This window comes from Colobus angolensis, unplaced genomic scaffold (assembly GCF_000951035.1).
Source record: "Colobus angolensis palliatus isolate OR3802 unplaced genomic scaffold, Cang.pa_1.0 Scaffold424, whole genome shotgun sequence".
In the NCBI taxonomy this organism is placed as follows: domain Eukaryota; kingdom Metazoa; phylum Chordata; class Mammalia; order Primates; family Cercopithecidae; genus Colobus; species Colobus angolensis.
This window is the reverse complement of record NW_012117644.1, coordinates 341,531-366,759: the sequence shown is the minus strand read 5'-3', so window position 1 is coordinate 366,759 and position 25,229 is coordinate 341,531. Positions and strand designations below refer to the sequence as shown.

General features: G+C 44.4%; 2 protein-coding genes across 4 annotated transcripts in view; both read left to right on the top strand.

Annotated features, from left to right (window-relative positions):
* STIM1 (stromal interaction molecule 1) overlaps nucleotides 1–17,369 on the top strand; it is a 222,222-nt gene extending 204,853 nt beyond the window's left edge. The window contains exons 8-13 of one of the 3 annotated variants that reach the window (XM_011956746.1): nucleotides 6,058–6,225; nucleotides 6,755–6,855; nucleotides 7,138–7,373; nucleotides 10,354–10,420; nucleotides 12,568–12,604; nucleotides 15,458–17,369. In XM_011956746.1, coding sequence (XP_011812136.1) covers nucleotides 6,058–6,225; nucleotides 6,755–6,855; nucleotides 7,138–7,373; nucleotides 10,354–10,420; nucleotides 12,568–12,604; nucleotides 15,458–15,502 — 654 coding nt within the window. In that variant the 3' untranslated portion in view covers nucleotides 15,503–17,369. Of the gene's footprint in view, nucleotides 1–6,057; nucleotides 6,226–6,754; nucleotides 6,856–7,137; nucleotides 7,374–10,353; nucleotides 10,742–12,567; nucleotides 12,605–15,457 lie in introns of all 3 variants that reach the window. The other 2 variants (XM_011956745.1, XM_011956743.1) reach the window with 2 other exon arrangements.
* Nucleotides 17,370–18,722: 1,353 nt separating this feature from the next.
* Nucleotides 18,723–25,229, top strand: part of RRM1 (ribonucleotide reductase M1) — a 47,549-nt gene continuing 41,042 nt past the window's right edge. Inside the window, 1 exon segment of the mRNA XM_011956819.1 lies at nucleotides 18,723–19,188. Within this exon segment, the coding sequence (XP_011812209.1) occupies nucleotides 19,170–19,188 (19 nt within the window). The 5' untranslated portion in view covers nucleotides 18,723–19,169.

Here is a 25,229-nt window from a genome sequence, read left to right as displayed (position 1 = left end):
ATAGTAGTATCTTGTGATTTTAATTTTCATTTCCCTAATATTATTAAATACCTTTTAATAAATTTATTGGCCATTTGATTTGGGAATCTCTTCTCATTTTAAAAATTGGATTGTCTTTTTCTTTTTTTTTTGGATTGTCTTTTTCTTATTGATTTGTAAGCATTATTTATATATTTTGGATATTAGTGTTTTGTCAGTATAAATACACACATATGCAGAAAATATTTTCTCTCAGCCTTGACTTGTTTTTTTTGCTCTCTTAATATTGTCTTTTGATAAACAGAAGTCCTTGATTTTAAGGGCTTCTAATTTAATCAGTTTTTTAAATGATTAAAAAACTGTGTTTTTTAAATGATTAAATGATTAAGTTTTTTAAATGATTAAATGCGGCCAGGCATTGTGGCTCATGACTGTAATCACAGCACTTTGGGAGGCTGAGGCGGGCAGATTACTTGAGATCAGAAGTTCGAGACCAGCCTGGCCAACATGGCAAAAGCCCATCCATACTAAAAATACAAAAATTAGCTGGGTGTGGTGGCACACACCTGTAGTCCCAGCTCCTTGGGAGGCTGAGGCAGGAGGATTGCTTGAGCCTGGGAGGTGAAGGTTGCAGTGAGCCAAGATAGTGCCACTGCACTCCAGCCTGGACAACAGAACGAGACTCCATCTCCAAAAAAAAAAAAAAAAAAATTTGATGCTTTTTGCTTTTTGTTTCTTGTTTAAGAAATCCTTCCCTATCCCCAAGATAGTTCCCTAAATTTTCTTCTGAACCTTTATTGTTTGTCTTTTCACATTTAGGGATATTATTTCAAATTAACTTTTGTATGTGATATGAAGTAGGCTGTCAAGGATCTTTTTTTCCCCTCAAGTAAGATGATCATTCAGGAATCTCTATTTTATATTTTTATTATAATTCAGGTCAAAAGTTTTCTAATTTTTATTGTGGCTCCTTTTTTGGCACATGGTTATCTAGTATGTTGCTTGATTTTCAAACACTTGAGGACTTTTTTACTTATCTTTCTTTTACCGATTTCTAGTTTAATTTCACTATGGTCAGAGAACATATGCTGTGTGGGTGTAGTCCTTTGAAACTTGTTGAGACTTGGTTTGTATGAAAAAAACTAAGCAATTCAGTTAAAAGGCAAAGATTGTCAGATTGGATTAATGCCAAAACTCAATTATATGCTGTTTATAAGAGACACACTTTAAATATAAGAACACAAAAAAAGCTTAAAGGAAAAGGATGAGAAAAGATATGTTACAAAATAAAGCAGCAAAATGAAGCAGGGGTAGCTATATATTGATATAAATATAATATTTATATTAATATAAAATAGGATTTAGGTCATGAAGTATTGACCTAAAGCAATTGCTAAGTGAAATAAAGCAAAGGTACCTGTATATTAATATAAATGTAATATTTACATTAATATAAAGTAAACTTTAGGTCAAGAAGTATTACTAGACCCCAAAAATAGATATTTCATAATGATAAGTAGATGAATTCAATTTAATATATAACAGCCCTTAATTTGGATACATCTAATAATATAGTCTAAAATAATATAAAGCAAATGTTGACTGAACTAAAATGATACTAGACAAATTTTATAATCAGTTAGAGATTTTAATATACTTCTCCCAATAATAAGTCACCAATGGCATCCATAAGGATATAAAAAATTAAAAAACATGGTTAATAAGTTTGAATTCCTTGACACATTTGGAACACTCTGCCTAACTCTAGAAAATACATTCTTTTTAGCACTTATATATCTCTTAAAATATTACTTCTGCTCCATTCTCTCCTCTCCTTCTGAGAATGTAATATTTATGTTAGATCTTTTAACTCTATTCCACATGTCTCTTATGCTCAGTTCTGTTCTTTTTTCTCTCTGTGCTTTGATTTGGTTATTTTCTATTGATCTATCTTTTAAGTTCTTTAATTCTGCATTCTACTGTAAGCATTCTGCTGTTTAACCCATCCAGTGGGTTTCTACTCTCAGACGATGTATTTTTCAATTCTAGAATATCCACTTTACTCTTTTATAGGTTCCAGTTCCCTGTCCAGAATTTCTATCTTTTATCTACTGTATCCATCTTTTCCTGTATTTCCCTTAACATAGCAATCATAATTATTTTAAAGTCCTTGTCTGGTAATTCTTACATCTGGATCATTTATGGGACTGCTTATTTTTCCTCTTGATTATTAGTCATTTTTTTTTGCCATTTATGTCTAGTAATTTATTTTTATGACACGCTGGACAGTGTGTATTAAAAAAATAGAGGCTCCAGATGATTTTCTCTTCCATCAAGTAGTTTTTCCCCCTTTCTTTCGTGGAGTGTATTAAGGAACTGATCACCTCAAGCCAATCAGAGATGTAGCTGCATTTGAACTAGGTTGTAGTTTTAGTAAAACTTGGTGTAGCTTTCATTTGTCCCAGTTTCTCAGATATGTCCCTCCCTGACTTTTGAATGGAAAGCTGTTAGTTTCTTTCTCTTCAACCCTGAAAGACTATGAGAGATGCAGTTCTGCCACATCGTAGGCTGTTTTCTTTGTGCCCCAGTGGAGATCTTCTACGTGGGTCCAGTGCAATTTTCAGCTCTCACCTAAAATCATCAGTGTCTCCCAGGAAGAAAATGACTGACAATTGACAACTCATCTTAGAAAGGCTTTTTCTCTCTGACTTTTAGTTTATCTAGTCTAGTGGTTCTCACACTTTTTGTTCTTAGGACTCTTTACTCTTTTTTTTCTTTTTTTTTTTAGATGGAGTCTCGCTCTTGTCACCCAGGCTGGAGTGCAATCGCACAATCTCGGCTCACTACAACCTTCGCCTCCCAGGTTCAAGCAATTCTCCTGCCTCAGCCTTCTGAGTAGCTGGGATTATAGGTGCCTGCCACTACACATGGCTAATTTTGTATTTTTAATAGAGAAGGGATTTCACCATATTGATCAGGCTGATCTCAAACTCCTGACCTCAGGCGATCCACCCGCCTTGGTGTCCCAAAGTGCTGGGATTACAGGCATGAGCCACCACACCCAGCCAGGACCCTTTACTTTTAAAAACTATTTAGGACCTCAAAGAACATTTTAATAGGTGATAATACTGTTGATATTTAACCTATTAGAAATTAAAACAGAAAATTAAAAAATATTTATTAATTCATTTAAAATAACTATATCAGGCTGGGCACAGTGGCTCACCTGTAATCCCAGCACTTTGGGAGGCCGGGGCGTGCAGATCACTTGAGGTCAGGAGTTCGAGACCAGGCTGGCCAACATAGCAAAACCCCATCTCTACTAAAAATACAAGAATTAGCCAGGCATGGTGGTAGGCACCTGTAATCCCAGCTATTCGGGAGGCTGAGGCAGGAGAATCGCTTGAACCTGAGAGGCAGAGGTTGCAGTGAGCCAAGATCACATCACTGCACTCCAGCCTGGGTGACAGAGCAAGACTCCATCTCAAAAATAAAAATAAAAATAACTATATCAAGGCCCTTAGATGTTTACACAAATAACATATTTCCTAAATTTTTCAAAATAAAAACAATTTTGAAAACACATTTTTCATAAAATGTATACAGCTTTTTCCAGATGTTGTGTTGGATCAGAATTGTTTTTCTCCCATGACCTACTATATCTTACTGGGAAGTGGAAGTCAGGTGATAACACTTTATTTAAAACATATAGATAAGTGTTTATTAACTTTTGCTGCATATTAGAATGACTTGGAGAGCCTATTTTAATGCCCAGGCAAACACCCCGGATCAATGAAATCAGTATCTCTAGGTTGGGGCCCAGATATCTGTATTTTTTAAGTTCCTGGCCAGGCATGGTAGCTCACTCCTGTAATCCTTACACTTTGGGAGGCAAAGGGGAGGCAGATCGCTTGAGCCCAGGAGTTTGAAACCAGCCTGGGCAACATGGCAAAATCCCATCTCTACCAAAAAAAAAAAAAAAAAATTAGCTGGGCATGGTGGTGCACGCCTGTGGTCCCAAAGCTACTCAGGAGGCTGAGGAGGGAGGATCACTTGAGCCCGGGAGGCAGAGGTTGCAGTGAGCTGAGATTCACCACTGCACTCCAGCCTGGACGACACAACAAGACCCTGTCTCAAAATAAAATAAAGTAAAAAAGTTCCCCATGTGGCTACAGTATGTTACAAGGTTGAGAACCACAGCTACAAAATAAAAGGACAAGAACTCTGACTTGCCCGTATGTTGTCTTCCCATCAGACATTTTATTACTGTGCATGGCATGATATGTCTGTCTCTGTCTGTCTGTCTTCCATCTCCCCCATTCCTTATTTTGTAGTTACTTCTCTCATTAACCAAACAGCTTTTTTTTTTTTTTTTTTTTGACAGTGTCTCACTCTGTTGCCCAGGCTGGAGTGTGGTAGAATGATCTTGGCTTACTGCAGTCTTGACCTCCTGGACTCAAGCGATCCTCCCATCTCAGCCTCCTGAGTAGCTGGGACCACAGGTGCACACCATCCCACCTGGCTAGTTTTACAATTTTTTGTAAGATGAGGTCTCACTGTGTTGCCCAGGCTGCTCTCGAATTCCTGGGGTCAAGTGATCCTCCTCTTCGGCCTTCCAAAGTACTGGGATTACAGGTGTGAGCCACTGTGCCTGGCTCCCAACAGGTTTTGAGCCTTGTAGGCCAGCCCCTTTGTATGCCTCCCTGACTGTCATGCTTCCCTCTATTTGCTCTCTTTTTTTTTCTTCTTCATCCATTATTCCCTGCTTAGCTTATCCCATTCCTTAAACTGCTTTTAATTTAGTACTTGATCATAAATTTTCAGACTTGGTATATTAGTTTCTAAAGTATTTAGTCTTCGTTTAGAAGCTACATAAACAGGAGTGGGCTATTTTTAGTTTTTTTTTTTCAGGGAACAGAAACCAAGTGAAGATTGGCACACTCATTGCCTCTCAAAGGAATAAAGGTGTTCTGTCCCTAGCTGAGGCCCTCCTGGCCTATCTTAGGCTGTGGAGAGGACCTCAGGCTTGCTATAGGATGCTTACCTCATTGGCTGAAGCTGGGGATAATAAGACTGCTTTCAAGCATCTTCTCTGGGATTCTGTTCAGGTAGGAGAGTTGGAGATCACTTATGCTGGTAGCTTGGATGAGACAGCAAGAAACTCTGTGTACATAATGTCTGTATGTACTTTCAAGTCTTTTACACTTTAGTGCTTTGAACTGCCTCATTGCGTGCTCCCTGCAGAGAAGTTGGTTATTTCTACTTCATTGGTCCTCTCATGTCTTGGCTTCTGTTGGTAATGCCTCTGTTAGGTGTGGGCATGCTCATTGTCTTCCCACCTTGTACAGAGTTCTTTTCAAAGCCCACTTGCTCTACTCCCTGAGAGAATCATAGACACAGTCTCTGGGCTAGAGGAGACTCTGGGAGCATTCAGGACAATACCCTTCTGAAGTACCAATCATTTTTCAGGTCTCTCTGACATGAGCTCTTCACATACCTCCCATAACAGGGAACTCATTCTCTCCTGAGATCACCCCTTCACTGATAGTTTGGATTTGCATGGGAGAAAGTCCTGCCTCACACCGAATTAAGAACTGGTTTAGGAAGCACAGGGTCACACAGCCAGTTAAGTGACAGACCAGGGACAAGAACCAGATTTTCAGATTCCTGACCAGTGCTTTTTCTGTCACATTGTGATGTCTTGAAGTCTAAGCACAGACCCTGACTCTTGGTAAGAAGATGATTCATTAGCTGACCTGTTCCTGAAGAGATCAGGGAAGATTGCTGGAACTTGCTGCATGACCAGGAAAGTAAGCTGATGTGATAGAAAAGAATGCCTTCGTCTGCGAACAAAAACATCTCAATTTGGGTTCTGGTTGACACTGTGGACCTTGAGTAGGTTAATTTTCTTCTCTGAGCTTGCTTTCTTCTATATAAAATATGGAAAATAATCCTTACCCTTTCTCCTTCCTGAGAGAGTTGTAAAGCAGATAAGAAGTCTGAGTTCTGAAGCATCATACAGAGGTGTTGGAGAGTATTAATAGCAGTAAATGAACTCACATCCTTTTGGCTGCACAGGTTCGGGAGGCCTTGAGGAAAGCAGAGAAGGAGCTAGAATCACACAGCTCATGGTATGCTCCAGAGGCCCTTCAGAAGTGGCTGCAGCTGACACATGAGGTGGAGGTGCAATATTACAACATCAAGAAACAAAATGCTGAGAAGCAGCTGCTGGTGGCCAAGGAGGGGGTGAGAACTGCCCTTCTATTGCCCTCTTTTCTCCTTTTTGCCCTTCTCCGTTTTACCTGCATATCTTCCTCTTCTCTCTCTCTCCCTGTTCCTCCCATTGGGTGAAGAGATATCCTGGTGGTGGGTTCTGTTTCTTTCCTAATGTTCAACTCCTGACAGTGTCCTTAGGCTTCTGGAGGAGGGAATGAGGGTATAGGGGCATTCCCGCCTATCTTCTGGAAAAGATGAAATAAGTGGAGGCAGGCAGAGGGAAAGCTCTGCCAGCCTCAGGCTGCCATGGGGACAGAGGTCCTCCTGGGGCAAAAGGGCTATCAAGGACCCCTTTGCTTCTCCCCTCGCTTTCTCTATTTTGTCTCCTCCTTTTTCTTCTACCTTGCCTGCCTTTCTCTTTTTCCTCTTTCTCTTCCTTTTCCTTGTGCAGTCTAAGTTGGGCTAGGAGGAGTGGGTCCCAGCCATAGGGGAAGGCCTGTCATATTTTTTCCAACCTCGAATCCCTGCTCTTTTTGAACTGGGGGCCTCATCTTTGCAGGCTGAGAAGATAAAAAAGAAGAGAAACACACTCTTTGGCACCTTCCATGTGGCCCACAGCTCTTCCCTGGATGATGTAGATCATAAAATTCTAACAGCTAAGTAAGTAACACCAGTTATCTACTCTGGCAATGTCCATATCATCCTCAGAATTTGAGGGCATACAGGGCCTCCAACACCAATTCCATTTCCTCATTGGTGGAGGGACAGCTCTGGTCTCCTTCTTCAGACTTTATTTATCTCTCGCCTTGCTCTTAAATTTATGAGTTTATTGTGTGTTTTATTCACACATATTCTCAAAACTTGTTCCTCTGAGAAGAGGCTTCATTCCTATTGGGGTTCACACCAAGTCCATGCCTGCCGTTCTCTTTCCTCTGTCTTCAGGCAAGCACTGAGCGAGGTGACAGCAGCATTGCGGGAGCGCCTGCACCGCTGGCAACAGATCGAGATCCTCTGTGGCTTCCAGATTGTCAATAACCCTGGCATCCACTCACTGGTGGCTGCCCTCAACATAGACCCCAGCTGGATGGGCAGTACACGCCCCAACCCTGCCCACTTCATCATGACTGACGACGTGGATGACATGGATGAGGAGATTGTGTCTCCCTTGTCCATGCAGTGTAGGTGACTTCTTTGGGGGGGTGAAGGAAGGAGCCTTTGATGCACAGGTTGAGAAGTCTGTGGCCTCTGTTGTGCTTAAACAGCAGATGGGGCAGATACCCAGGAAGATAGTTCAACTCATGACCTTGGTCAATAAAGCACAGTTTGCTCAGGTTATTTCTTTATAGTTGTCCTTTTGGTGTTCTTTCCTTGTTGTATGCTTTGTATGCCCCTTTGGGTCTATTGTGCTAAGTGTGTCTCCCTTCAGTCTTTTTCACTTTATTGTCCCTAACTACCATTCTATCTACCTTTATAAAAAATAATGCCCTTTAGTGAATTTCAATGTAAAAATGGCATTTATTTTGAATATTTATTGAACTTATTTATTTTGATTTTTGTTCATTATTCTTAATTGCTAAAGTAGATGAATGGAATGATGTTTCTCTTTGTCTTTTTGTGAGAGGCCCTATAAAGCAGTAGTCCCTTAAAGTGATATAGTCCTAAATCCTCTAAGCTGGAAAGGCATTCTTGCCCAGGTGGGATCTCCTGCACAAGCATGTCTGACTTTCCACCTGGACTCTTGGATCCCACCCTCTCTTCCTCTGTCCTGGGTCTTCCCTCTCCCTTTTCTCCCCTGCAAGTGATGAGAGTTGAGTAGAGCAGAGCCAAATGGAACAACACTGGAATTCTTCAGTGAATGAAGGGAGTTTTCCCTTACTGGCCCACAATTGAATTTTTCTTTGGATCAGATGCTATTTTAAGTAAGTAGAATAGCCCTTATGGTAAAGCTGTTGCCCTAGGCCCATATTCTGCCAGTACGGGGGAGGGCAGAAGTCCGGGGCGGGGTTAGGGGCTTACTTTCACATTCTTTAATAAGGCTGGATTCCTACTCCAGACAGAATTTATTTGTAATTTTGTCAATAATACTTTGCCCCTGGCCAAGCCTCTTTGTTCTGATCTGATAACTTGTTAGGCCTTTAATCAAAGGCTTAACAAGGATGGGATCACTGACAGGCAGAGCTTGATCTTGACTTGTTGATCTGAAGGCTTCTGTGTTCTCCAGTCTGGGAGGGACCTTAATTAGCTCTGAGCTACCCAATCCCTGCCCCCAGTCCTTCCTTTATTACATTGATGGCAGGCCAAAGCCCTCCATAAATCAGATTCTATTCTCCTTTTTGGCCTGGCTATTGACCCTAGATGCTGCCTGGCTGATGGGGCGTAGGTTCAGTGACCGCTCTCTCTGCTCTACATCCGCCGGCTCGGATGATCAGTCCCTCTGGAAATACCCCGGTTTGAGGAGCCCCTTTGGGGCATTTTGTTTTTCTGACTTTTGGGACTAAATCAACACTCCTACCCCATGGGTCCCTTCTCCTGCCTGCTTCATGCCCCTGCCTGTTCCCTCTATCCCCTCAGCACTGTCCCTACTAACTACAGGGGGGAGTTTGGGGGTAAGAAGAATCAGCCTGCTTGGCAAGAGCTGGATAGAGAACACCCCTGGTAATGGAAGGCTTAGGCTTCTCCCTTTAGCCCAGCTATGCAGATAACCTGGTAGCCCTTCTTCCAGCTGGGCTGGGAGGGAAAGAGGGAAGGAAAAATCATCCCTTTCTTTTCTCTTTTTCTAGTTTCTCCCTTTTCTTCCCAGTTTCCCCCCTCTTTCTCCCCCTTCCCCTCCTTATTCCAGACTACCTTATCCTCTTCAGCCTCTCTTTCATACCTTGAAAGCTACCAGCATAGAAGCCCTGCCTCCTGAACTCTCTATCACTATGGAACTATGCTCTCTCCCTGATGGCCCTTCCAAGGCTTCTCTCACCCTTGTAACCTGGCCCTTTCTCTCATCTTTAGGGAGAAAGCAGAGAAGCCTATCTATCAGGGTAGAGGAGAAAGAATAAAGGTCTGTACTGTCTTTTAGCTGGGAGTGAGCCCAAGGGGGGATGCACTAGCATATTCCTAAGTTACTTGGTGCCCATGTATCCCTTCACTGGGCATGGTGGCCATTATCTCCAGGACCCCGATTTGCAGCCTGATCCAAGAGCTGGTGCCTTGTTTATGTGCTTATTGGAAAGTGAAAAAGAGCAAACATTAGTATAAAAAGCATCCATAGTCCCGCCATATTTGAGCACCTTCTCTATCACTCTTTTGTCTGTGAAATTTTTTATGTGGTTAAGATAATGATAGCCACTACCATTTATTGAGTGCCATAATCTGAAACAGGTGCCTTAAAGACATTATTGTGAAGTCTCAGAAGAACCCTACAGGATTTTAGAAATTAGGAGTTAAAATGGGGAAGTCAGCTGCTCAAGGTCACAACTAGAAGTGAAAGTCCTGGTTTCAAACTCTAGTGTTTGGTATTCCAAAGCTCAAGGCTAGCACATATAATTCTGTATCCTTTTTCCCCTCTGAACATTTTAATAGGCATTTTTCCTATTTTCTTAAAGTCTTTTTATAAGCATCATTTTTAATAGCTCTATAGTATCCCAGAAACTGGATATATTATCATTTTCCCATTGTTCATTCTTTTTGTTTACTTTCATACTGCTATTAATAAAAAGTAAACAATTATGTTTACTTCTCATTCAATTATTATTAATGGTGAACATGTTTATGTATAAGTCCTTGTCTATGCTGTGAATTATTTCCTGAGGTTGGCTTTCTGAAAAGGCTGGTTCTTAGTACTCTCCCGGACCTTGTCCCAAGCCCCTATCCTACCCTTCCTTGCCTGTGCCTACTCACTAATTGCCTTGCCACTTCCCTTTATAGTGACATTGGCCATAGGTCTCCTCTGTTGGAATTGCCACTAAAACTGACCCGGGTACCTCATCTTCAATTTCCCATCCTTTTAGGACCCCTGGTGGGAGGTTTCTGGGAGGAGGTGCCCCATCCTCCCAATTGGCATTAGAGGCCCAGGGTGGTCTCCAGCAAGCATTTATTCATGGGCACCTCCTTACCTGCCAGCCCAAAGTGGGCTGGCCCCTCCTGACACTTTCTTCATTCTCCTTGCAGCCCCTAGCCTGCAGAGCAGTGTTCGGCAGCGCCTGATGGAGCCACAGCATGGCCTGGGATCTCAGAGGTTGGTAGAGGGCGAGGCTGGCCACTTCTTGACAAGCCGGGTATCTCTGCGGCGAATGCGCAGCCTTTCATCTGGACAGTCTTTCAGTTCTGAAGGCTACGGGACGAGCTCTCCATCTGCCTCTGCTACTGCTGCTTGCTCCTCTTCTACCACCACCATCACCACTACCACCACCACCACCACCACCACCATCACCACCGTCCATGTCCACCCTGTTTATTACCACCACAGCACTTCCTATTTCCTCCAGATGGAGCCCTACCCTGACACACCCCCTTCTGACAGCACCGCTGTGATGCCTGGGCATTCAGAGAGCTTGGGGTATCAGCTGTCTCTTTTCTCTTTCTTCCCTTCCTTCCCTTTCTGCTGCTTTTACCTTAGTTTCTGCCTGCCAGCTGCTGCTTGATCAACTCTGGGGGTGTGTGCACTGGGGAATCTTCTTCTTATCCTGTTTGTTCCCAGCTCTGGGATTCCTTTTTAAGGTCAGCCTACTTTCTCCCCTTCTGTGTTTGGGGTTTGCTGACTCTAAAAATGAGTAACGACTTTCTTCCCTCATGACCCTATAGCACTTTTGCCTAAACTATGCACTTTCACATTAGTTCTCACTTGGGCCCTCACTTCCTTCACTCCTTCAACAAGCATTTACTAATGCCTACTCTGTGCCAGGCTCTGCCGGGCATAGGGGTTCACTGGTGATAAGACACCATCGCAGCCATCAAGAACTACAGTCTTGTCTGAGAGAGATACATAAATAATTATGGGAAAATTTATTAAGTGCTATGGGGGTGTTGAGGAAGGAGTGACTAACAGTGTGTACCTGGGTGGAATGCTTCACCAAAGAGATGAACATCCTGTGTGAAGGGAAAGGAGAAAGAGTATTCTAGCCAGAGGAAACACTGTATGCAGAGACATGGAGATTCAAGAGAATACGATATATTTGTGGTTAGAACACTGGATATGTGTTGGTGGGAAGGAGAAACAGCTGAGGCTTAAATGATGAAGGCTCTGAAAGGAAAGGGTTTTGGCCTCCACCCGTTAGGAGATGGAAAACTACAAAAGGGTTTTTAAGAGAAAATTAATCAGTCACATTTGCATTTTAGAAATAACATTTTAGTGGCTGTGTGAAGGAAGGAAGCGGAAGACTACAGGAATTTGGAAAATATTCCAGTAGACCACTAGGGGAGGTAATGAGGCCTTGGGATAAAAAGACATGATGAATTTGGTAACTGGCTACAGTGGTGAAGGAAAGGGAGGATCTAGTATGACACTCAGGTTTATAGCTTGAGTGACTGAATGGACATAGCATCCTTCATGAAATTAGGGAACCAAGACAGGGGACATAGGTTTTGGGGTTTTGGACAAGAAGAGTTTATAGGTGGGGCAGGAATTAAAATATACATTTTTAGAATAGTAAGTTAAGGTTCTAAAAGGGTAATTCCCTCCAGGTCTCACAAGTAGTTGAGAGCAGAGACAGGTTAGAACTTGGCTTTCCATTCCAGAATACTCCGTTGGATATTTTTGTCTTTTCACAAGGTCTCAAAAAGTATACTGGAAAATAATTGGTGAAAGGTTTTTCTTCCACAGCTTTGTCTGGCAGCTGCAGGGACTTTTCTTGCTAATACCCAAGATGGTAGACTAGGATCAGAGGTAGTAGCTTTGACCTAGCCTGGAACAAGCTTAGGAGCCACTCAGAAAGTCCTTCCCCTCTGGAAGTACTTCTCATCTCTGAAGTGGTGACCACAGCCCAGTCCTGGCCTCGGGGCTGCAGTCTGCTTACTCTGTTGCTTTTTTTCTGTTCTATCTCACTCTGGATACCCGTTTATTCAACTCTGCCCCTTAAATCTCTGGATAGTTATGCTCGAGGGCTGTTCCTTTCTCTTGCGCAAAGGGATTGCCCTTACTAGGATTATTACTCAGCAGAGCCACTCATATCCATTCTCATTCTCATTTTCATCCAAAAGCCTAGGAAGGGAGACTGCTCCTTCCAGTACAGATGGAGAGGATCAAATTGGGTTGGGGAAACTAGGGGATGCTGTGAATTCCATACTCCAAGGTTTAAGCTGAGGGCAGTGGGGAGGAAGGGTGGAGAGGTACCTATATCCACCTGGCCTGTTCACTACTTAATTTTCTTTTGCACCATGCACCAGAGGATCATCTCTAAAGGCAAACAGGCTCTCTAGTAAGGTCAGTAGCTTGGGATGGGAGTCCGAGGCAGCCCAGCCTTTGGGGAGGGACCCCTGGCCTGATTGTTCTCAGTGATTCAGGGAGGGAAGGTGAGCCTGCCTCATACTGGGCCTTTTCCCTCCTATATCTCCCTGGGCTTCCTCCCAGGTTCTTATCTTGCTTTGGCAGTCCAGACTTTTAGTTGATGAGGGAGGCATAGAAGGACAGGAATCAGGCTGGGTGCAGTGGCTCATGCCTGTAATCCTAGCACTTTGAGAGGCCAAGAGGGGAGGACTGCTTAAGCCCAGGAGTTTCAGACCAGCCTTGGAAACAAAGTGAGACCCTGTCTCTACAAAATCAAAAATTTAGTTGGGCATGGTGGCAGCTGCCTGTGGTCCCAGCTACACGGGAGGCTCAGGCAGAAGGATCACTTGAGCCGGGGAGGTCGAGGCTGCAGTGAGCCAAGATCACGCCATTGCACTCCAGCCTGGGCGACAGAGCGAGACCCTGTCAATAAATGAAAAGGTGGATAGGAATCAAGACCAAATAGGGGTGTGGTCCAGGAGAAGTGAGGCTGGGAAAGCCCTAACCTCCTGACTTCTCCTCCTTGGTGTTAGAGAGGGTAGGATCCCAGGATCTTCACTTCCTCAGCTTAGAGGACCCCTTTTCTTAGTGTGATTGCTCCCCAGAACTTCCTTGGCACCTTGCTCATTGGTTTATAATAGTGTTTGGAGAAGGCAACATATGGAGAGGATCATCTTGGGGCTTAGAGAAACAAGGACAAGTTTAGAAGCAAGGACAGTGTCAGATATATGAAACCAAATATGAGTCTGAATATTTGTAAATACTAGAATATGTGGCTAACACAATATTTGTAGAATGGAAGCTGAGCTGGACTTGTTCTCTGCTGCCTGCTGAGTCCAGGAAGGTACTGGCCCGTGGGGTGGCTACTTAGTTATTTGCTTCCTACTGAGAATTAAGTCTACAATAGCTATGAGTCGACCCCCTGCTTTTGCCTGTTTCAGGGGCCTGGTTCCCTCCCTAACTTCTGACCCTCAGCCTCTTTCTTTCTAGGTCCTATGGTGGTCTCCTTTTCCACTCATGACTCTTCCCCTTTGGCTAGCAGATGTTTAAACATTTCCCTTAGCTCTCTTCTCTGCTTTTGCTGAAGTTCTCAGGCCTCTAGGAAGGCAGAAGGAGGATTCAGGATCGGCAGAGAGAGCACCTCCATATCTACCTTTTTGTCTGTAGAGCAGGAGGAGTGGCATCTGGAATTGATTCATGGCTTAGGAACCACCAGCTCCTTAGAGGGTCTCAAGTTCCTAGACTAGCCTCTGTGTGTGCATGTCCAATGTGCGGTGGCATGTCTCCATAACTCAGCCTTGCAAAGAAGCCTCTTGTGACTGGCCCTTACATAGGCCTTTCAAGGCCGGGCGCGGTGGCTCAAGCCTGTAATCCCGGCACTTTGGGAGGCCGAGACGGGCGGATCACGAGGTCAGGAGATCGAGACCATCCTGGCTAACACGGTGAAACCCCGTCTCTACTAAAAATACAAAAAAACTAGCCGGGCGAGGTGGCAGCGCCTGTAGTCCCAGCTACTTGGGAGGCTGAGGCAGGAGAATGGCATAAACCCGGGAGGCAGAGCTTGCAGTGAGCTGAGATCCGGCCACTGCACTCCAGCCCGGGTGACAGAGCGAGACTCTGTCTCAAAAAAAAAAAAAAACATAGGCCTTTCAGCTTGGCAGGCCTCATCATCTTCATTCCCACAATAATTTCTACATTTCCAAGTGCTTTGCCAGCATATTTGATCCTCCAAACAGTCTTGTAAGATAAATTGAATTGGTATTATCTTCACTGGTCCAGAGTTAAGAACTAGCAAGTTTAGATGACTTGTCCAAGATCGCACAGAAGAGTCCAGAACTCTTCTGAACCATTGCTCTTTAAAGGCCAACATCCTGTCTTTCTATGCCTCCCTACATTCTCCCTGTCAGCAGAGGTCTGTAAGAGACCCCACCCTTCCTGCCGCACCACAGACTTTGGTTTGAACTCTGCAGTACCTATCTATGACCTCCTTTGAATCCTGTGAGATGGTTAGAAGAGGCAGCATCCTGGCCTTTGGGGGTGGCTGAAGGATTTTTTGCAAGGCTGTTCTAACCTTCTCATCCCCGGCCTGGGTCAGGTCCACTGACTGCATGTGCCCTGTTCCTTGGGGTCTGACCCAGACTGGATAATATCCTAAGGTGTGACAGGAGTAAGTGGGGGAGGAAGGCATGGAAAATGGTGACTCGAAGCAGTATGTGGGTTCTGTGTTAGCTTAAGATTGAGTCCCAGGAAATCTAGCCAGCTATGAGAAGGCAGAGATTTTATTGAGGAGGATGCCTGTGGAATTTAAGCCTATGGTTGCACCAGTTCAGAGCCAGAGCATTCACCAGTTGTGGAGCCCATTGCCATTGGAAAACCATTTGCCAGACAGATGATGGCATTTTTTGTTTTTGTTTCTTGTCTCTCTTCTCTCCCCATCACTTTTCCCTTTCTTGTCTTTCTGTCTTGGCCCTTCTTTCTACCTGCTTATCTTTTTGCTTTTCTTCCTCTACAATTTTACTCTCCTGTCCCTGTCTCTTTTCCAGTCTATCCTCATTCCCTCCTCCTGCCTCCTCTCTTATCCTATACTTACGGCTGCTCAACTTCTGTCTATTCCTCTTTCCTCTCTCCTTCCCACCTGCCTGTTCATCCTATTTCTCTCTCCTGCTGCTCTATCCCCATTTTCCTACCCTGTCCTTGTCTTCTTGTGTTGTCCCACTCTCCTCTTCACCTTTCCACCATCACCCCATCCAATATATGTCCCTTTCTTCCTCTCTGCCCCATGTCTTGCAGGGATTTGACCCATTCCGATTCGGAGTCCTCCCTCCACATGAGTGACCGCCAGCGTGTGGCCCCCAAACCTCCTCAGATGAGCCGTGCCGCAGACGAGGCTCTCAATGCCATGACTTCCAACGGCAGCCACCGGCTGATCGAGGGGGTCCACCCAGGGTCTCTGATGGAGAAACAGCCTGACAGCCCTGCCCTGGCCAAGGCATTACTGGCGCTGAACCATGGGCTGGACAAGGCCCACAGCCTAATGGAGCTGAGCCCCTCAGCCCCACCTGGTGGCTCTCCACATTTGGATTCTTCCCGTTCTCACAGCCCCAGTTCCCCAGACCCAGACACGCCATCTCCAGTTGGGGACAGCCGAGCCCTGCAAGCCAGCCGAAACACACGCATTCCCCACCTGGCTGGCAAGAAGGCTGTGGCTGAGGAGGATAATGGCTCTATTGGCGAGGAGACAGACTCCAGCCCAGGCCGGAAGAAGTTTCCCCTCAAAATCTTTAAGAAGCCTCTTAAGAAGTAGGCAGGATGGGGGTGGCAGTAATGGGACAGCTTGTCCTTCCCTGGGTCTTCTGCCTCTCCTTCCCTCCCTCCCTTCAAGATAACTGGTCCCAAGGGTGGGGCATGGGAAGGGCTGGTCCAGGGGTCTGGGCACTGTATATACCTGCACTGTACATCCTTGGGTCCTTCATTATTATTTATTAACTGACCACCATGGCCTGCCTGCCCTGCCTCCCTCCCAACCATGGGCTGCTGCTGTCACTCCCTCTCCACTTCAGTGCATGTCTTAGTTGCTGTTCCCTCAGCTCCCAGCTCCACCTCTGGAATTCAGCTTCTGTCTCTGCTGTCCCAGTTTTGAGGTTTGGTTTCTTGTTTCTGTCTCTTGCTTTCAGGCTCCTCCCTCCCACCACTCCCCAGCTTACCCTAGCAGTTACAGGGAAGATAGGAGGAGTAACTTCTGATATGTTTGCCTCAGATCTGTTCCACCCCGCTCACAGTGGTTCTGTTTGCTCCAGACTGGGGCCAGGGCCTAATCTTTGGGATCTGTTCTTTGGTATTGTGGGTCAGAAGGAACCTCATCCTAGATCTCACTCAGGCTTCCAGGAGTCCATGGGGGAGTGAAACCAATTCTCAGAGAACAACCCACCAGAGACTTTTAAAGAGAGGCTTGGGGATGGGTTGGAAGAGGCCTCTCTTCACTGGAGCATGAGTGGATGCCAGAACTGTAGGTTATAAGGCAGTCACTTTTTCTCTCTTCTCCCACCCACACCTGCCTCCCTCTTACCCCTGCTCCCCCACACTGCAGGAGGGTTTGTCTCTAAGAGGTGCTGCCCCAAAGCTCCCCAAGCATCAATACTCCTGGGGCTCAGGACAAGTGGCTCCCCTGGCCCGGGGAGCCACAGCCATGATACAGGGCTCTTATGGAGTCCTGGAGTTGTTGGGCAAGGATGCTGTCATATTTTTGAACCAAAAGACAAACAAGTTAAAAGGAAAAAAATCTCCTGAATTTCCCAAGTGCCTACGCTGCATATTCCCCTTGTTAGATCCCATTTTCATGTTACTTTGTAGCCTTGGCCAGAGGCTCAAAAATGACACAACCAGTTTGGGGAAGGGGTGGCTAAGGAAGATGGTATAGGTGAAGGTGGCTGTGTGACCACTTCCCCCCACCCTCTATACAACTCTCTCCCTTACCTGTTTTTGCTATGGCTGTAAAGGTATTTTCCCTCTGCCCCACTCCCTGCCATGCCTTTATCCTGGGATCCCATTTTGGGCCTAGGGTGGGTGCACCTGGGGCTGGTCTTAGGAGGGTGCTAGGTTGTAGACTGCCTTGTACCCCCTGGACACCCTCAAATGGGGTTTTCTGTGTTATTTCATAAGACTCTTTTAAGTCCAATAAAGCATGTAGGAGATTTTAACCCCTGCTGGCTTTGACTCTCATTGTGTTCTCTGTGCTGTGGCATGACGGGATGAAGAGACTATCTTTCCTTTGCCCAGGGAAAATGAAACTTGAATGCACATACCCAGCAGCTCTGTGGGCAGGGTTACCAGATACATGCAGGATGACCAGTTAAATCTGAACTTCAGATAAACAGTTTTTAAAGTATAATTTTCTCTCATGCAGTGTCTGGGACACATTTTTATTTGCTAAATTGGGAAACGCTATGTCTGGGTAAACTTGACCCTATCTATCCTGTAACTTCACTTATGACTTTTAAAAAACATCTATTTAATTTTTCTTTTTCGTTTTTTTTGAGACGGAGTCTTGCTCTCTTGCCCAGGCTAGAGTGCAATGGCGCGATCTTGGCTCACTGCAACCTCTGCCTCCTGGGTTCAAGCGATTCTCCTGCCTCAGCCTCATGAGTAGCTGGGATTACAGGCGCGTGCCACCATGCCTGGCTACTTTTTGTATTTTTAGTAGAGACCGGGTTTCACCATGTTGGTTAGGCTGGTCTCGAACTCCTGACCTCGAGATCTGCCTACTTCGGCCTCCCAAAGTGCTGGGATTACAGGAGTGAGGCACCGCGCTGTCCTAATTTTTCTATTTTTTGTAGAGATGGGGGTCTCACTATGTTGCCCAGGCTTATCTCAACACCTGGCCTCACATGATACTCCCGCCTTAGCCTCCCAAGATGCTGTGATTACACTTACGACTTTCCATGATTTTTCAAATTACTTCACAGGGAGCTTGGGCAGCTTCTGGAGGGTAGTGAGAAACCAACGAAAAGGCTTTAGAGAAAAGATGCCACAGATGAAATTTCGTAAAGATCGCTTTGGGTAGCCCAAATCAGAAGCTTCTACACCAGCCTTGCATATTAGGGTTCTCATCTATTCTTATTTCTCCACTTTAAGTCACCAAGTCCATCCTACCTCCACAAGGCAAATACCCTGCCTCTGCTACCATCCATTGAAGAACCCTAAAAGCAAATGGGTACTGACCCTGCCCTGCTTAAAATTCTCTCAGGGATCTGATATGCGTCAGGATAAAATCCAAACGTCATTGGCCTTGCGCGGTTTTCTTCCAGTTCCTGAGTGCCAGTCTTCTGGCCGATCTGAAAGCCCTGGGGCTCCAAGCTGCCCACGGCTGTGGAGCCTAGGCTTGAGCCCACAGCGGACGGCAGTGTTAGGATTATTATAATAAATGTCAAAGCAAGAAAAACGTTCCAGCCAGTTAGGTTTTGTTATTTCAAAAGTAACAAAATAAGCGAACTGCTTTTCCTCCGGCGGAGACACGCAGGCGACAGGGGCGGCGCCTGACCTAGCAGGCTCTAGGTGTTATGCCAGGGCCCCAAGGCTTCCGAATTCGGCTTGCCCACACAAAACATGGCGGCAGGAGAGCAGCGTTTCCGCCGGGCATGTCCACATCCAACGGGGCCCACGGGAGAGGCGCAGTCTTCTAGCTCTTGCCCAGACTCAACATGGCGGCTACAAGGCGCCTGAACTAGTCTGCGAAGCCTACCCCAGGCGTGGGCTGCAGCGTCGAGTAACGTCATTCGAACCCCGTCGCACCCCTTTGTGCGTCACGGGTGGCGGGCGCGGGAAGGGGATTTGGATTGTTGCGCCTCTGCTCTGGAGAAAGTGCTGTCTGTCTCCAACTCCAGTTCCTGTCCTTGAGCAGCGCCTGCAACCTAACCCTTCCCACTCTGTCACCTTCTTGATCCCGCCAGCGCTTTAGAGCCGCAGTCCAGTCTCCGATCCTTCAGAGCCTCATCCACTAGCCGCGATGCATGTGATCAAGCGAGGTGAGGGGGCAACGAGGTGGGCGAGAAGGGAGGTGAGGGGACGCGGGCTGCCGCCGCCGGAGCTGATGCCCAAGCCGCCCGCCCGCCTCCGCTGCTTCCCGCCTTTCCCGCCTTTCCCGCCGCGGCCTTCCGCCCTGTCAGCTCGCTCGGCCTTCCGTCTTCAATCATCCTGCCTCGAACCTCCTTCGGGCCTTCAGGCTGCGCCCCTTCGGCTCTGTCATCCTGCCGCCTTTCAAAAGGATAACGCCCTGTATCGAGTAGTGACTGCCGAGCACTTTCCAGGCACTATTTTATTCCTCTCTACAAGCCGCTGAGAGAGAGATTATTAGCTCCACTTTACAGATGAGGAAACTGAAGCTCAGAGCGAGGTTGCGGCGACTTACCCAAAGTCACCCATAGCTGACAATACAGTTTGATTTGGAAAACCGTGGGGTTGGTGAGCTGTCTTAGGCACCGGGTGGGGGGGCAGCTGGGAAAGAAGGAGGGGGACTCTTTACCCTACATAGCCACTTGTCAGTTTACTGATCTCTTTTGTGGGGTGAGGATAGGAGTATGGGGTGGAAAAAACAGATCCCAGACAGACAGCATCCTGGAATTCCTTTCCCTTCATGGCAAGAGATACTGAATCAGAGAAGGTTGGTTGAGACATCTGACAAGATGGGGCCTGGGAAGAGTCAGGAACTTGTATTCTTTCTCAACAGTTCCTTTTCATTAGACTTGCCGAGTCCCTGCTTTGTGCCCAGTCCTTTGCTTGGCTTTGTGAGATTATAAGAGGAGACAGTCCCTGCCTTGGGAATAGGCTTAATTGGGTTGGAAAGACAAGAGCAACATACTTTTAACAGCCACATGAGATATGTATGAACAAGTTTTGAGTTGAACCTACTTGCCTTTGTTAAAGCAATACAATTATTTCCAAATTGTAGGCACTTAGTAAATACTGGTTGATCGACTGGTTGTTTCTGTTTTGTCCTCTAGGCTGTGAACCTATCAAAGATGGAGATTTGTTTGAGACAGAGTTTTGCTCTGTCACCCAGGATGGAGTGCAGTGGTGTAATCATAGCTCACTGTAACCTTGAAGTCCTGGGCTCAAGTGATGCTCTTGTCTCAGCCTCTTAAGTAGCTAGGACTATAGGCATGCACCACCATGGGTGGCTAATTTTTAAAAATTTCTGGTAGTGAAGGAGTCTTGCTGTGTTTCCCAGGCTGGCTTTGAACTGCCGGCCTCAAGCCATCCTCCCTTCCTTGGCTTCCCAAAGTGCTGGGAATACAAGCAAGATGGAGACTTTTCTGCTCACATTTAGCACAGGGCCTGACATGAGTAGATTCCTAAATAATGAAAGAAAATAATTGTATCAAAATGTAGGACATGATGAGTGCTGCGAATAAGCAGGTAGTTGATTTGGTTTAACTACAGCCAATGTCCACATTGGTTTAACTACACACAAGAGTTGGAAAGGTGGACAGTAGTGGCCCTTCTTGTTTTTGGTATCTTGAGAACATCATTCTCTGAATTTTCCTAGCTCCCATTTTAGCTGACCAAAGAGCAAAATCTTTTATTGATCCATTCCTAAGAGTGAGAGCTAAGCATCTATTTTTGTATTTTTATTTTTTTACATTATTATTTATTAGTTTTTTTTTAGAGACGAAGTCTCGCTATGTTGCCCAGGCTGGTCTTGAACTCCTGGGCTCAAGCAATCCTCCCACTTCAGCCTCCCAAAGTGCTTGGATTACAGTGCTGGGAGCCACCGCACCTGGCTTGAGCATCTATTTTTTAAATCATTAGATATGGGAGAGATGTTTAGGATGGTTTATGATAAGTTAGTAACAAAGATGAATTGAAAATGTATGGACTTAGATGACCAGAATGGATAAAATTCAACTCTGTTGAATTTTTAACATTTTGAGTCTACTTCTAAATACTGTTGTTTAAAAAGTGCTACTTTGGCCGGGAGTGGTGGCTCACACCTGTAATCCCAGCACTTTGGGAGACCAAGGCGGTTGGATCATTTGAGGTGTGGAGTTTGAGACCAGCCTGGCCAACATGGTGGAACCGTCTCTACTAAAAATACAAAAGTTAGCCGGACGGTAGTGGTTTGCGCCTGTAATCCCAGCTATACAGGAGGCTGAGGCAGGAGAATTGCTTGAGCCTGGGAGGCAGAGGTTGCTGAAATCCTGCCATTGCACTCCAGTCTGGGCGACAGAGTGACACCCTGTCTAAAAAAAAAAAAAAAGAAAAAAAAGCGCTAGCTACAACTAACTAAAAAGCAGAGCTTATTTTGTTTCTCATTCCTTCATAGAGCATAATTTGATCCAGATGGTTCATGCTGTAGATTCTGCCATTGTAGCATTCAACAAGACTTGTTAGTATACAACATGTACTTATACAACATGTACTTAGATTTCTTTCTTTCTTTTTTTTTTTTTCTATGTTTCTATATTTTATTTTTAAGGTTTTTTAATACGCATAGGGTTTTTGGTTTTCTGGACTTTTTTTGTCCCCTTTTATTTTTGGCATGTCAGTGAAATATCAGACTAACTCCTATAGTTTTTGTTAATTTTTTCTTTTTTTTTCTGAGATGGGGTCTTGCTCTGTCACCCAGGCTGGAGTGCAGTGGCGTGATCTCAACTCACTACAGTCTCTGCCTCCTGGGTTCAAGAGATTCTCCTGCCTCAGCCTCCTCAGTAGCTGAGACTACAGATGTGCACCACCATGCCCAGCTAGGTTTTGTTATTTTTAATATAATTATTCAGAAGGGCAACTGGAAGTTGACTTTCAAGTACCTACTGAATGTGCTAATGTCTTGCTAAACACTGTGAGGGCAGTAATGGAGAAGGCAGCTCTGTCTTCAAAGAACTTAAAATTGTTAGGGATTTAGGAACAATCCATATGAAAATTGTTAGATAGAAGAGAATAGTAGATGAGTTTTTTTCATCTGCTATCTTGAGCTGTTTTTCCTAATGGGAGAGTATCATTCGTCAAGAAGATTATGGTTTAAAAAATAAACACTGAGAACCATTGCAGTAAATGACAAAGTAGCTCACTGAGTTGTAAACTGTTTTGGAATTTAGTGTAGTATTTTCAAAACTTTGGATTGTAACTCGCAGTAAAAAACAAAACGTTTTACAGACATACATGTATATATGTGGATACACATAAAATGATACAAAAGTTTACGAAATAATGTCTTTGAAAGCATCCATTTGCACTCTAATCTTTCTTTTATTCCAGATTATTTCCCTATCCCTCCCTTCCTCCCTACTTCCCTCCCTCCCTCCCTCCCTCCCTCCCTTCCTTCCTTCCTTTCTTCCTATTCCATTCACAGCCTGCTATATTATTTTACAACTCTGTGTGTGGATACTGTGCTGTGTACTGGGATTCCTGTGATGAGTAGGCAGACATGATTCCAGCTTCCAAAGATCCTACAATCAATTGAGAAAGATAGACAAATAAAGAAGTAATATGATAAGATATGATAAATACTCTTGAGAGGTTAAAGTATAGGCAGTAGAGGCCATTCATTCAGTTATTCATAAAGCATTTATTCAGCATCCCTTTGTGCTAGGAGCTGTTGTAGGCATTAGAGATTCTGCAGTGAACAAAGCTAAATTGCATTTCTCATTGAGTTTACAACTTGGTGTGGGTGGGAGTGGTAAGTATATATAAGAAATAAGTAAACATAATAATCAGTTAATTTCAGATACTGATTAATGAGATGATAGTAAAACCGGATCATGTGATAAAAATGAATGAGAAAATAACCTTGGATTAGGTAGCCAGGAAAGGCTTCTCTGAGAAGCCAACATTTGAGCTGAACCCTAAATAGTACTAAGAGCTAGTAATGTGAGATCTGTGGCCTCAACATTCTCGGCAGAGGGAATTAGAAAGTTTGTATCTTGTGGAAAAGGCACACATCCTTGTTCTTACAGGATTAGGGACATCTTCCTGAAGAGAAAAGAATGAAAGACAGTTTATAGTCAAGAGAAAATCACACTAGTATGCTAGAGGATTTTTTGTTTTATTTTTTATTTTTTGAGATTGAGTCTCGCTCTGTTGCCCAGGCTGGAGTGCAGTGGTGTGATCTCAGCTTACTGCAACCTCTGCTTCCCGGATTCAGGCAATTCTTCTGCCTCAGTCTCCCGAGTAGCTGGGATTACAGGCATCTGTCAGCATACCCAGCTCATTTTTTTTTTTGTATTTTTAGTAGAGATGGGGGTTTCACCATGTTGGCTAGACTGGTCTTGAACTCCTGACCTCAGGTAATCCGCCTGCCTCAGGAGTTAGATGTATGGAAAGGTGGAAGAGGAACTTTTAGGCAGAGTAAGGTATAAGCAATGATGTGGATACGGGAATGGGAAGCCTTCTTGGGACTTACATTTCACAGGGAACAGTAGAAGAGATCTGGGGCCAAACTAAGAAAGACTTTGCTTGAGAGAAGAGGATAATGTAGGCAGTGAGAAGCAGGGATTACTGATGTGATAAAATCAACATCTGGCTTGAAAAACTCACCAAGTGGAATGACAGAATAGAGAACCGTGTGTCATTGGACCTTTAGATCTTTAGTCTGTCTCCTATTCTCACGTGTGAGTTAAGATTAATTACCAGTGCACTTTTTTTTTTTTGTCAGTTTCCTGATTGACTTCAGAACTTCTGGCAGTTGCAGAATTTTCTTTTTGCTAAGTTGCTTTCCCCCGCCACTGCATGTATAATTGCAGAGCGCTAATGTTGCTTTGTGGTTACCTGCCTGCTTAGTTTTCCAATTGCCAGAGCACTGAGGTTTCAGTCCCAGTGCCAGCCAGTTAGTTTACCCCGTTCCAGAGTTAAATGCTGCAAATGTGAGCCTGATCAGAAAATTACCACAATGGTGATCAGAAAGAGAAGGGCTAACATATCAGTGCAGAAGAAAAACCAACTTGTTCTAGTGATAATGGGTTAATAGTGATGTCTTATTGTTCATTTATTCTTCATCAAATGTTTGAGAACTTGCCTTGTTCTAGGCACTAAATTTGAGAAAACAGATGTGAATGAGAAGGCCAAATGTAAACATATTTAACATGTTTCTTATTGGTTACTTCAGGTTGAGTATCCCTTATCCAAAATGCTTGGGCCCAGAAGTGTTTCAGATTTTGGATTTGTTTCAGATTTTGGAATATTCACATTATACTTACCGGTTGGGCATCTGTAATTAGAAAATCCAAAATCTGAAATGGTCCAAGGAACATTTTCTTTGAACATTGTGTTGGCATTGAAAAAGTTTTGGATTTTGGAGTGTTTTGGTTTTTGGAATTTTGAATTAAGGATACTCAGCCTATAGTTACAATGGATTGTGGGTGCACAAAGGAGACAAAAACGAAATCAGTGTGAGACACTAATACTTATTGAGTGCCTATTGTATATCACATACTGTGATTTTTTTTCCCCATAGGAGCAGCTTTATTTCATAATGAGGTATCATAATTGTAACTATGCCAAAGTTGTTACAACAAAAGCACTTTTTACCTTGTCTCATTTTATTGTCACAGTAAACTGATGAGGCAAGTAGAATAGATATAATAATTAACCCCTTTCTACAAATGAAGATCTGTGAAATGACTGATTATGTTTTGTGGCTTGCCTGGGGTTAAGGCTGTTTGGTGGTTTGATATATTCACTATTCCTGGTAAGAATAAATAAAGGTTGGATGAGCTACTATTTGAGGTTAAACTAAGAGTAGTAAGACTTTCTGTCTAGAAGGACAAAGATATAATCTAAGTCCCAAATCATGAAAAATATTAGGTAAAATATATAGTATGTCAGATGGGATAAGTGCTATGGAGAAAAAGCACAGAAGGGGAAGGGAGATAAGAAGAGCAAGGGCCCTATTTGGGGCATTGCAATTTAAAATGGAATCATCAGGGAAAGCCTCATTGAGAAGGTGATGACATTGAGCAAAAGACCTAAAGGAGATCTATAACAAGAAGGCCGGGTTGTCAAGGTAGAATAGGAAGGAAGGTGGGAGAGTTGGAGGTGAAATTGGGAGGTGGGTGCACAGGACAGGTTGTAT